This window comes from Adiantum capillus-veneris, chromosome 17, assembly GCF_014529385.1.
Source record: "Adiantum capillus-veneris isolate H3 chromosome 17, ASM1452938v2, whole genome shotgun sequence".
NCBI lineage: Eukaryota > Viridiplantae > Streptophyta > Polypodiopsida > Polypodiales > Pteridaceae > Adiantum > Adiantum capillus-veneris.
In genome coordinates this window covers 125146021-125159225 of record NC_140947.1, presented here as the reverse complement: position 1 = coordinate 125159225, position 13205 = coordinate 125146021, and the positions used below count along the sequence as shown (strand labels likewise).

Genomic DNA, 13205 nt, shown 5'->3' with positions numbered 1-13205 from the left:
AAACCTCCTAAAGAGGGGAAAAAGTGCCTTCACAAAGATCTATGCGATTGGAGCATCCATAGTCTTCTTTACCTTGCAGACTCTCCTTTCCTTCATTGATTTCCATGCCTCAAAGTATGCATCCCAATCCACTTTGTGTGGAATTTTTTCAGGCAATAGAGACATGAACATAAGTCTATCTAGCATTTTCAAGCTAAGTGAAGCTCTACCATGACTTTTGATCTTATTCTGCTTAGAAAAGCCTCGTTCACACATAACTGAGCTTGCTAGGAGAACCATAATAATTTGAAATAGCTTGAATATTTCAGGAAACATTTGTCTCCATTCTATCTCACCACTGCACTGAGCCCATGTCTCAAAAAGCCCCTTCGTTGGATAAGAATTCATCATGTATGTCACAAATCGAGTGAGCTCACCCTCACACCTTTCTTTATCAATGAAAGATGGACTTCCCATGCAAAATCTAACACAAAGATTGCCAAGCTTATCTTTTGCAAACTGGCCTCTATCTTTAATGTCGTTTGGATAATTCCTTGGAGAGAACAACTTCGCAGCATTAAATAGTGCATTGTCAAAAAATCGCTCGCTTACTTTGGCCATCAAATCATTTACAAATTGTCTACCCAATTCAATACTTGCCTCTAATGTTCCAGCATTAGAACTTTCAGGCAAGCTTTCAAAGCGCAACTTATGAACACCGATTACATTTTCATTTTCATCTTTGAATGTAAGCTCACCCGCAACAACATTTTTCAAAAACAATTTCAAGAATTTGGAACCATCTCCAAATTTATGACCCAAGTACATCGTAGAGAGAGTAGTGAGTGTTGCATCAATCTCACGCCCAATAGACGTAATATCTACATGCTCTTTTTAAAACATTAAGTTCAACATATTTACTTGCTCAAGCAAATCTGCAAGAAAATGCATCAAAAATTGCACTTGAAAGGATGTTGCCTTTTCATACATTTTTGGATACTTAGACTTCCAATCGGCAAGTAAAACTGGCATGATTTTTACTAGGCGCATCATCACTTTTCCACGTGACAACCATCTAACTCCATGCATTTGCAAAATTTGATAATGTTTCATATGAAACATGTCATATAGTTCGCAAATCTCTTCTCTACGTAGAGTAGAATGGCCAATCCACTCTCTCACCTTATTTGCAAATTTGTCTACATGCACGAATTCAACAAAGTTTTCACAAGCATCCTTAACGGCAAGATTCTCTCTATGTGCAATGCAATGCACGCCAATGATATGAGGCACCACTTGCCGTAATTTTGCCACTACACCCTCTCGTATACCCACCATGGAGCTTGCTCCATCGGATGCAAAGCCAACAAGTTTCTTAACATCTAATTTCATATCCACAAAGAGTTGCATAATGCCATCATACATAGTTTTGGCTTTTCCATCCCTAACATGTACCAATCGCACAAAGCGTGTCATAGGAACACCATATCCACCATTGGTAAGATACATGATATAGATGATGAGATGTTTCTCATACTGACGGTCTGTACTCTCATCTATCATGATTGAGAAAAAAGGACTCTTGCATATGTCCTCCCGCAAAGTTTGCCATGAAACTTCATACATTGCTTTCAGAAACTCTCTTGCGGCATTTGCATTTGTGTACGAGGAATACTCATTTGTCAAAGGCATCTGAGGAGTCCCCATAAACACATGGAACTTACATTCTCTCTCAAAGGATTCAATGGAAGCATCGTGCACTACTATGTGCCACAAAACCTGTAATACGCTAATGATGCGATTCTTCTCGGCATCGACCATTAGCTCTACATGCTTCTCTATGATCCTTTCCGGCATCTTGGACAACATAGCAAGTTTCTTGAGTGCATTTCGATGAGGGTCAGAGTTCTCATGATCACGCAATGCCCCTTTTTGAATGTTGATGGCACCAATACTAGCAAAACGACCTTTCTCTTTAGCTTCCACACATGTAGTACATTTCACGCGCTCTATGCCATCACTATCAATAATGGAATAAGCCCATGGATGGCTCATTCTCCAGGAAGAAAGAAAAGTGCGCTTGTATGCATCTTTCCTCTTCTTCTTATCTTCCGACTCACTCGGAAGCTCAATTGGGTCTACATTCAAATTGACTTGCAAGGCAACTTGGGACGTGTCACCCTCCCTTCCCCTCTTTGTCAAATTGAAAGCTTGGCTCAACGACAATTGCTTAGATGCATTATTGCTCGACTTGGGAGCCATTTTGGACTGTTAAAAAGATACAAAACTCAATAAGATAAAGTAGGAAAAAGTTCATTTTTAAAGCTTTAATTAAACGAGCAGAACTTTAGTAAGAATTAAGTGCTAGTTAAATCTGTAAAGGTACCACGTTTTTATGGACAAGGCTTATGTAAAAAACTTAAAAGCCGGAAGCAAAGCTATCTAGTATCCACTACTCACACAATTCGAAGATATGAAAAAACACTTAAAAAGTTTGGTCTACCTGTCTTCTTTTCGGTCGTTGATGTCGGAGTCCGGACAATAGATCTCGAGATTGTGAAAGTAATGCCTCCGATAACACGAAAGACAAGAAAAGTGGATCCTAATGCAAGGAAAAAGAAAACTTATTGAGCTCTTCACAAGTTGATTTGTTTTTCTCAATCACAGCAAAAATAATACCCACCACTGAGTTGTAAGTTGTAAATACAACAGACTCCAGAGGACGGACGTTACTCTGGATCAATCTGTGTGTGACTGTAGTTTTAACTTTGAACTTTGGAATTTAAATTTGGAAATTTGGAGGATTAAAGCCACTCCACTGAATAATCTACGAAGCTGTAGCCTGTGAGCGCAGGGCTGACGGGAGCCTCTTTTAATTGGAGAAAGCTGTGAGCGCAGGCTGCGCAGCTGCGAAGGGCTGAGGGGAGGCGCTCTGGAGGGGAGGCGCAGGTGCGAAGGGCTGAGGGGAGGCACTCTGGAGCCTTGTGACCTGGGTCCTGCAGACGGGAATCGGAGTTGTGAGCACAGGTGCGCAGGGCTGAGCACTGAGGCAACAGGCTTGAGCGGGCTGCGCAGTGCGGAGGCATCAGGGTCTTGAGACTTGGAGAAACCACTGTGCGCAGTGCGGAGGCAGCAGCTTGGAGAAACCACTGGTGACTGCAGTGTGAGCCTTGAGGCACTGAGACAGTCACGAGAGACTCACGACTCACTGACTAACCAGGGTCCAGTGTGACTCGTGAGAGAGTTGCGCACCAGTCACCGACTCACCAGTGCACAATGCCAGTGAGCGACTCAAGACTCAAGTCTCAGACTTCCGTAACCAGTTTCGAAATTTGGCGCAGCGTGCTCACTAAAGTTTGAGCTTGAGACTTCAATGAGGCTTCAAATCAAGGCCTTTTTTGCCTGCTGGAGCCTGGGCCATGGACTCTTCAATTTTAATGAAGTCCAAACTTCAAAGTCCTGACCCTGGGACCTCTGGACTCCATAGTTTAGACACTCGTCACTCACTCGTGCTCTCCGAGTATATATGCATACATTTATGTATATATATTATATGAATTTGTAAGTATTAGTCCTTGAAGGGCAATTTGCTATGCTACCCTTCATTTGAAGGACATTTTAAAAGGCACCCTTCACGCACGAAGGGAGATCCCAAAAATTGACCTTCACTTGGAAAGGGATTTAAAAAAGAAACCTTATCTGAAGGGTTACAAGGCCTCCGAAGGGCACCGAAGCCTTCAAAAATGAGCCCTGACTCGCACCTTTACCCTATGCCTACGTGGCGCTACCAGTAACTGGGGGTGCACGTACACATAAGATCCCTCCATCCCCCCTTTCCATGTGGGCGCAGGAGTTTATACCCACTTATAAGCTTTTTTAGATTTAAGTGCTTGCAAGCAAGGAGTGAGCACCAAGCAGCTTCTGGCTTAGTGGTTGAGCATTCGAGAACACCACAAAGCTTTCTAGCCCTACCCCATATCCTACAGTCTTGCATTTTGAAGGACACTCTATTGCTCGATCTTGCATTACGATGCTACCCTTGTTCTAGATACGCACGAGATAATGGTACTTTTTTGTTGGAGTTCCGAATGTGGAGGTTCCCAACTGATCTCTGCACTACTTGAATGCAGCCCAACCGGTTTCCAGTTAAGGCAAATTGCCAATAGACTGTCGATCTCTGCACTACTTGAATGCAGCCCAACCGGTTTCCAATTAAGGCAAATTGCCAATAGACAGTGGTTGAAAACTCTCAATGCTTGCAGCACCGAACCCTGGACCTCCACCTTCCACACTGCGTATAGTGCCTGCTCTAACCACTACACCTGCGTGCATGCGATTGCCATGGTTCCGCTTACAGTGCATTATAGCCGAAGCAAACGCAGAGTCACCACAAAAAGGTGCATGAGCGTTTAATGGAGACCTCTTACACAACCAACAAAGGCTAATTTCTTGGGCATGCATGGTAGCCATCAGATTGAAGACCAGGAGCACGCTTGGTCGCATTTGTCATTGACACATACCGATGGTGTGATTGCAGGGATGAGTGATTACGAATGCTTATAGGGAATACCACATGTGTGCATGTAAAGATGTGAGCAAATTTGGTGGACTCTTTTTATTATGGTTCTTAGCTGGTGGATGTTAAGTCTTTTGTAGATTGATTTACAGGAACCCATTCAGTCCATTAGATCAGCCCACTACCGGGGCATTCAGGCGCATCGAGTGCGGGTGTTTGTTTGGTCTTTTAAGTCAGTGGGTATCAGTGCAGTCTTGTGCTGATTTGCAATGGCCTTACAGGTTTTCCTTGGCATCCTTATGCATTGACATGTGGTTATGGTCATGCAGATGCGATTGATAGGATGTGGTAAGAGGAATATGTTGTGGCTTGCTTTTCTTTGGCTATGAGTGCTTCTTGCAAGGAATGCGACACGATATGGACGCACTTTAAATTCTGATTTTTCCTCATACAATTTGAGGTCATTATAAGCGGACTTTCTGCGCGGTTTATGTCCCCTTCAGAGCCAGAAGGATTTCCCTTGACTTTGTGTGAGGTGATTAGTTCTCACATTTTGGGGCATTATTAGAAAAATCTCTCAATAGGTATTTTATTCGTGGGCTATTTTCCAGCAACACATCCAATTCATTTGATCACTACTGGGGCTTACAAGAGTGCCGATTGAGGTAATTTCAGCCAGTTTTCAGCCCTCATTGTGGGGAGCTACTCAGCCCATGTGGGCCTTTTGGTACACATACGCACAGGGGAGTATCATTAGCATTGCCAACCATACTATTGGCTTGATAGTTTTGCAAGTGGGGTACTTGATGATGTGTTGATTGGCACTATTGGACTGAGGGTCAACAATATGGGTATACGGATGCATCAAGATTGAGGGCTTTGGATTTGGATGAGACGGGTCACTACATGCATTGGTCTTATGTATACATGACTTCGAACTAGCCACCTATCGAGTCACGCAGACAACTTGGCTTTGGGATCGATGCAAGTCCCAACACCATGGGATATCAGCCATATGGCAAGTTTTGCATAATTTTCTTGCACCTTACGGATCAACACAAGAAGACTTTGACAAATTCCCACCGGGCCAGCGGTCCCGGCCTGTCCTAATCGTACCTAGCTAGGTATGCAGTGCCTCTCGAGCAGAAGCTCATGATGTTATGCATAGTATGAAAAACATAGAAAAAGACTCCATTTTTCTTCGTATACATCTTGCCGGTCCTCTCCATGAGAGATCCGGCCACAATTATTTGCAACGTTTCATACAACTTCAAGACTCGCTTTGGAGCGCAATACCTATCAACCATATGGGCTAATCTTCGAGCCTTGTAAATGATGACATAGCCCTTGGAAGCACCTATTGTTGAGTTATGGCTTACTGGCAGGGTGCAGCACAGGAACATCACAATATTTCGCTATGTTAAGGATACAACTACTTATATAATATGGATTGTAGATAAGCTACTGTTAACATTTCAAAGTTATGCATAGAATATTACTGCTGAAGTTCATAAGCGATCGTATAACGTCAATACAAATGAAAATGTTTATGCACTTACCTAGAGGCATACAATCTTCGAAGTTCTGATCACCCACTTCCAAAGATTCTTCGATGATCAGCTGACAATTCTCTCTCTCCATTTGTTGACCTCTCTCTTGCAAGATTAGATGAGGATTTGTCTTGTCCACATGAGATTATAGGCGCTTGGCCTGAGTGGGCTCGTTCTCAGCGGATCTGTGGCATCCGGGCATAAATGTATCCTCAAGGGAAAGAGCCTTTGGCAGCTTGGAAACGTGTTACGTAGGCATAAATGTATCATCAGGAGAACAGCCTTTGACAGCTTGAAAACTTTGAGCCTGATTGTTTTAGTGTCTTCAATGGAGAGATGATAGAAATTCTCCTCGAATCTGTGGGAGAATTGTATCTCCTTTGATGTCCCACGTGTCCTTTATGCACGTAGTGTATGACGGGCCTTCATCGTTTGCAGGGAAGTAGAGGCCATTGAAATGGGCCATACACCCCTGCAACTGCATGCTATCCAAGAAAGTGTTTGCACTACTCATGTTTGACTCTGCTTCAACAAGACTGTGGGCCACAAGAAAGAGTTGTTTTCTTTAACAAGGTTTGGCAACTGAGCGTCGATATGGTGGTTTGCTCATAAGAGAGCTTCTTGCAAGTCGATATGGTGGTCTGCTCATAAGAGAGCTTCGTGCAAGTCGGAAAAGACGTTGGTTTCACCTTCCAGCATTGGAGCATTGCACTCCAAAGTGGGAACGTCCACAGAGAGCAAACTTAAAGAGGGTTCGTTCTCTCTCTTTAAACTTGCTCTATATGGATGATCCCACTTTGGAGTGCAATGCTCCAATGTTGGAAGGTGAACCAATGTCTTTTTCGACTTGCACGAAGCTGTTTTCTGTGAAAATCACCCTATTGACTTGCAAGAAGCTCTCTTCTTTGCAGACCACCATATTGATGCTCAGCTGCAAGACCTTGTTGAGGAAAGCAACCCTTTCTTGTGGCCCACAGGGCTTGTTGAGGTAGAGTCAAACATAAGTAATGCAAGCACTTTCTTGGATAGCATGCACATGCAAAAGTGCATGACCCATTTCAATGGCATGTACTTCCCTGCAAACGACGAGTGCCCATCATACACTATGTTCAGAGAGCACACCTTTTAAAGGTGGCAAGTGCAACCACATACAAATGTCCCCTATTACTATTTAACACTACCTTCTTTTTGAACTTTAGCACTTTAAAAGTGAAACACATTAGCTTTAAATTCTACAAAGTTCTTTAAAAACAAATGAAACAAAAACTGCATATGGCTCATTTTAATCATGGAATCTTCACAGATTCCCACATCCTTAACTTATTATATATAGAACAATAAAACTATTGCACACAGCCATTCGTGCTTAATAGTCACACCACACCCTTAAGAAAATTATACTTTTTCACAGCTCCCTTTCCGAAGCGACAGGATCAACGGTACCCAGGCCACTTCTTCTACCAACGTGATGCCTAGCTGCCCCGTTTTCCTGAGATGTCCAGGTCTTTGTGACTTAATCTTCCTTTATTGCTTTTGCAACTTGATTAAAGGGGAGTTATCTTTGTAGATTCCTCCTGATTTTTTTTTTGCAAAATCGTTCTCTTACAAAATGTCCTCCTCTCACTCATCGCCTCACCCTCGTAGCTTCACTACCGTGTCCCCCCCGCAAAAAAAAAACCACACACACACAGGCAAAACATTCATTTGGGATACATATCAACCAAAGTGTAGTGAAGCCTAAGCATCTTTCTCCAACATGTGCCTAGCAATCCCACTATGAATTCTTTCACCCACGCTCGCTTAGAGAAAGGCATTCCCTTGTAAAACAACACGATCATATCTTCCCTGGATTTGTTAGTGGATTTTTTGATGCTTGCACAGATACATACGTACATACATAGAGAGAGAGAGAGAGAGAGAGAGAGAGAGAAGAAGAAGAAGAAGAAGAAAAAGCAGAGAATATTTTAATGTCATAGGAAACTATCCCAAGAGACCTTAAAGATCTATCCGAGGAGGAGATTTGAACTCAAGATTTGTTCTTCAAGAGGGAAATGGCATAACCAATCTACCACACGTGGGTGATAGAAATGTCATACCATTTTCCTCTTTTATTAGCACACACCCACACACACACACACCCGAGAAGAAGAAAATTTTAACATCTTAGGAAACTTTCCCAAGAGACCTTAAAGATCGACGAGGAGAGTTGAACTGAAGACCTATTATTCAAGAGGGAAATGGCATAATTAGTCTACCACACTTGGTGATAGAAAGGTTATACCATTTTTCCCTTTTTATTAGCATACACAAGCACCCACCCACACACACAAACCAGAGAAGAAGAAAAATTTAATGTCGTAGGAAACTATCCCAAGAGACCTTAAAGATCTTTCCGACGAGGAGAGTTGAACTCAAGACCTATTATTCAAAAAGGAAATGGCATAACTAATCTACCACTTTTTTTTTGGGGGTGAGAGAGAGAGAGAGAGAGAGAGAGAGAGAGAGAGAGAGAGAGAAGCATTCGAACTCAAACTAAAAAGAGCATTGTTTCTAGAGACTTCATAAATTGACTCACTCTATGTACTTGGAAATGGAAAACTTGCACACAACGGATGTAGTTGAAATCTAAGAAGGCTGACCAAGCCAAGGGGTTTGACCAGCTAGAAAGGCATGCCAGGCACCCAAGGGGCTAGCGAGATGCCATAAGAAACATCAGAGACTGAGCAGGCGATTTGGGAGAGGGCCAAGGGTGATCATGCTTGGGAACATGCTCCACCATGTCACCTTTTTCACACGCATGCGCGCATGCGCACACACAGAGTTGCTGCTTCGCATGAGCATCCAACTATGAGAGAGCATGCAAACAGATTTTAAAAAACAACTTCAAAGAGAGAGAGAGAGAGAGAGAGAGAGAGAGAGAGAGAGAATTAAAAAAAAAAAATCAAAGAGAGAGAGAGAGAGGCTCAAAGTAGATTCCTCTCGTCCTATTCTATTAAAAAAAAATCATAGGGACATAACTAAAAATTTCTTATAAAATAAATAAAACATAGAGTGCCTCCTCTCAGTGTAGACACCAACGTAACCTCACACAAACCATGGTGAATCTTCTTTGAATCAGTCCCAAATCACGTACAACCGTATGCCTCTTGTAGATCTTCGTCAGGGGATGTACAATAACCCAAGGAGATGGTAGAGTGGCATCACTAACAATCTATACTATAGATGAAGGAGAGAGGAATTCAGGCAGCCAGGTGTCAACATAAGCTTCATCCGGTAGCTTTCAAAATCCAGGCCAGTGTGCCCTATGCCTTGCGCGAAGTGAAACAGTGGACAGGCGAGAGCACAGAGACACTTAGAGAGAGAGAGAGAGAGAGAGAGAGAGAGAGAGAGAGAGAGAGAGAGAGAGAGAGAATCGTGACAGTGTGGCTACCATTCTGAAGAGTCTTGATGTGCATGAAGTGATGTGTGACTGCCTCTAAGCTAGATTGTGATGGAGTGCTTGACTCCATTGTACCCCTTTTCGAATAAGATCACGCATCCACAGAGAAATCCTAGCTTCCAAGCCTCTAATGCACAGCAAGAAGAGAATGCAAATTTGAAAACTTGGCTTGCTGCAAATTTCATCGCGTACCAAGTTTGTGGGTAAGCTTTTACCTGGGAGGTTAGCTTCTGTTTGGAGTCCTCTTTCGTAAAACTCTCTGGTCGAGAAGGTTAAATTTCGGTATAAGTCCACAATGCCCAGATCAGCCTGCAATCAGCAACTATAAAGTAAGGCCTCTAGCATGAGATCCAGAATAAAGGACGCAGCATTTGAATGGGTTAATACAAATGTGTGTGTGTGTGTGTGTGTGTGTGTGTGTGTGTGTGTGTGTGTGTGTGTGTGAGAGAGAGAGAGAGAGAGAGAGAGAGAGAGAGAGAGAGAGAGAGCAACCTGTGTCTATAGTGGAATCTCCGCTAAGAATGATCTCTGCTTCAGGCGCGTGCGTTGAGTGTTTGTGTGTGTGTGAGTGAGAGAGAGAGAGAGAGAGAGAGAGAGAGAGAGAGAGAGAGAGAGAGAGAGAGAGAGAGAGAGAGAGAGAGAGAGAGAGAGAATCGTGATAGTGCGAGCCTCAGCTTCAACACACACAGTGTGGAACCCGATGAGGAGGGCGATGATGATGAAGCAGGCCCCAGGACGACAGTTAGGTGCGCTACTGAGGTGGATTGCAGTTTGATGGTCCCTCCACTAAGCAAGAGAACCAAGGCCCGTGTTTTGAGAGAGAGAGAGAGAGAGAGAGAGAGAGAGAGAGAGAGAGAGAGAGAGAGAGAGAGAGCTACGCGGAGGGAGAAAGAGAGACACATAATTCCTTTCCTTGAATTTTTCCAGACATACAAAATTCCTTTCCTTGAATTTGAGATGGATTTTTTAAAAAGTACATTGTTTTTTGGGGTTTTACACTATTTTTCTCTATTTTGGAGCAGAATTTCTCCTTTCTGCTTGCCCTCCACCGTCATTTTTCAAATTGAAAACGGCAGGATATTATGTTGAGACGCATTTTTTCCTGAACACTATTTTCTCTATTTTGGAGCGGAATTTTGAGACACAAATTGGTGAATCAGATGTGTGTGTGTGTGTGTGTGTGTGTGTGTGTGTGTGTGAGAGAGAGAGAGAGAGAGAGAGAGAGAGAGAGAGAGAGAGAGAGAGAGAGGAAACCTATGCATGATGATGATGTTGTTGATAATGATGATCTAGCTTGCGAGAGAGGAAACCTATGCATGATGATGATGTTGTTGATAATGATGATCTAGCTTGCTCTCTCTCTCTCTCTATTTTGAAGAGAGAGAGAGAGAGAGAGAGAGAGAGAGAGAGAGAGAGAGGGAGGACCAATTAAGAGAGATAGAGAAGTTGATATATATATCTATACTATAGATACTAGGGGGAGGGATTCGAGCACCCTCCTTGGCCACGTGGGTGAAACCAAATCAAACAATGAGAGCGACACACACACACACACACACACACACACTTAGAGTGAGTTCCACCAAATGCAGCAAGTCGTGACTATAGACACGTGCACACACTTACGGGGTCCATGTTCGTGATCCATGTGAAGCAAGTTGTGAACTAGGTTGTTGCTAGAGGATATCGAGTTTGGACTTTGCAAAAGTTGTACACATGTTCCAGATTGTTATGTACATAGTTACCTTCACATCTTTTTGTTCTTTTGGTTGTGGATTACAATAGCGTTTTTAAAAAAAGCAAAAAATGGTTAGGGCAGCACTACATGTAGTGGAAAATGCACACATTTTTCACTAAATCGCTATGGTAAGTGTTTCCACAAGATCTATCATACATATGTAATTCATGCTTTTTTGATGTACATATCTCTTTGGGTCACTCCAAGTTTTGTTTAATTGCAAACTTGGGACTGCAATGGAATTTTATCTACTGCACTTAGTAATTTGTCGGTTTGTTTGAACGATGAAAGGTATAGGCGGGTCTCTTTGTGCCAGTGGTGATCTTTTCAAGAACATTATATGCAGCCCATATGATTGGGTTTCCATTTTAAGACCAACACCCCTCCAAAAAGGTTTTGTTTGTAAAGGAACCAACAGTCTGTGTTCTTCGTTTATGACGTCTTCCCGTAAAGAGCAAACACTGCAGCAACCTAGAAGGCATGTGGCTGGTAGAGAGCTCTTTACACGGGTGGGGTGCTTCAGGAGTCTGGTTGCATTCAGCCTTCTTATAGACTGGGGAGGGATTCCGGCACCCTCCCGAGCCACATGGAAGAAACTAAATCAAATAGCGAGCGCCACACACACACACATAGAGTGAGTACCACTAAACGCAGCAAGTCGTGACTATTAACACATGCGCACACTTACGGGTCCATGTTCACGATCCATGTGAAGCAAGTTGTGAACTGGGTTGCTGCTGGAGGATATCGAGTTTGAACTTTGCAAAAGTTGTACGCCCTTAATTTTATACAATAGTTTGACGTGCCTTCTTTGGAGTTTATTTTATGGAACACTCCCAGGTTAGAAGGGCAGCATCTTGCTTGAAAGGAATTGCAAAGACATAGTGGTCTACTTTGTTGTTACATAGAGAAGCACTTGCGAAGTTGGTGAATTTCAAGAAATTTTTCATGTCAATTTGGATATCATACAAATATGAAAGAGATGTCATTTCGGCTTGGCATCATTTTATAATTACTCAAAGGGATACATTCGATGACTACTGCTAGAGTTTTTGGGATCCCGATATGCCAATGTCTTCATTTTGGAAAATTACTTTAAGGGATGAGATTGAGCGGTTTTGCTATAGTTTTCCAAAAGAGATTCTAGAGTATTGTCTGGAACAGAACTTTGATCCTATTTAAAGACTTATGGGACATGCTAAGCAAGGATTTCGAATGCATGCCGAATCATTGACTTTTCCTATAGATAGGATAGTATCCACCTCAACACGGCAAGAGTCTTCCAATGAAGAGAATGAATCAGGGGAACTGGATGATGGCTCACCACATGATTTTGGTACGTTTTCTATGAGCAATAATAAAGAAATACCAAAAGGGGGCGCCAGTCTTTGAAGAAAGTGCTTGTGGGTGCGGAACTCCGCCCTGCCGTGTTGACTCTCTCTCTCTCTCTCTCTCTCTTAAAGTTTAGTGATTTTGAAGTTTCTATTTGTGTGTTGCTATTGATTTCTTGCTTGGAGTGTCCAAGCCTATAGCACTCATACCACTCTCACAAACAAGAGCACACAACAATGTCCAATATACTCTCATAAATAGACTTTATCACTCAATACTGAATCCAACTGATATAGAGAGGAGTGAGAAAGAAAGATCAACATAGTAGTGGGGACCAAAGATGGGTTGGTCCCCCTCCCCCCCTAAAGAGTAACTTTATTTATGCAGAGAATTCATTGGACATATTTCTGGGTTTCGTTTTAAATCTTAGACTTCAAGAAACTCGAAAGGCTCTACTTCCAAATGACAAGGTGAAGCTGTGAGCTCAGGAGCCTCGATTTATTACTCAATATCCTTGAGGACCAAGGCTCTCAACTTTGGATCACTCTATCCAATTTCAAGGCATGACATCTCTGTAATGCTATTTCGACTCTATACCTTGGTAGAAATCTCAACATCTACCCTTGACAACTTGAAAATTCTTTCCATGGA

The 13205-nt window shown here is 42.7% G+C and overlaps 1 protein-coding gene across 1 annotated transcript; it reads right to left on the bottom strand.

Annotated features, from left to right (window-relative positions):
- Positions 1-873: 873 nt before the first annotated feature.
- LOC147438016 (uncharacterized) lies at positions 874-2241 on the bottom strand. The gene has a single exon (XM_086486680.1). The coding sequence runs from the start codon at positions 2239-2241 to the stop codon at positions 874-876; it is 1368 nt and encodes a 455-aa protein (XP_086342806.1).
- Positions 2242-13205: the final 10964 nt, after the last annotated feature.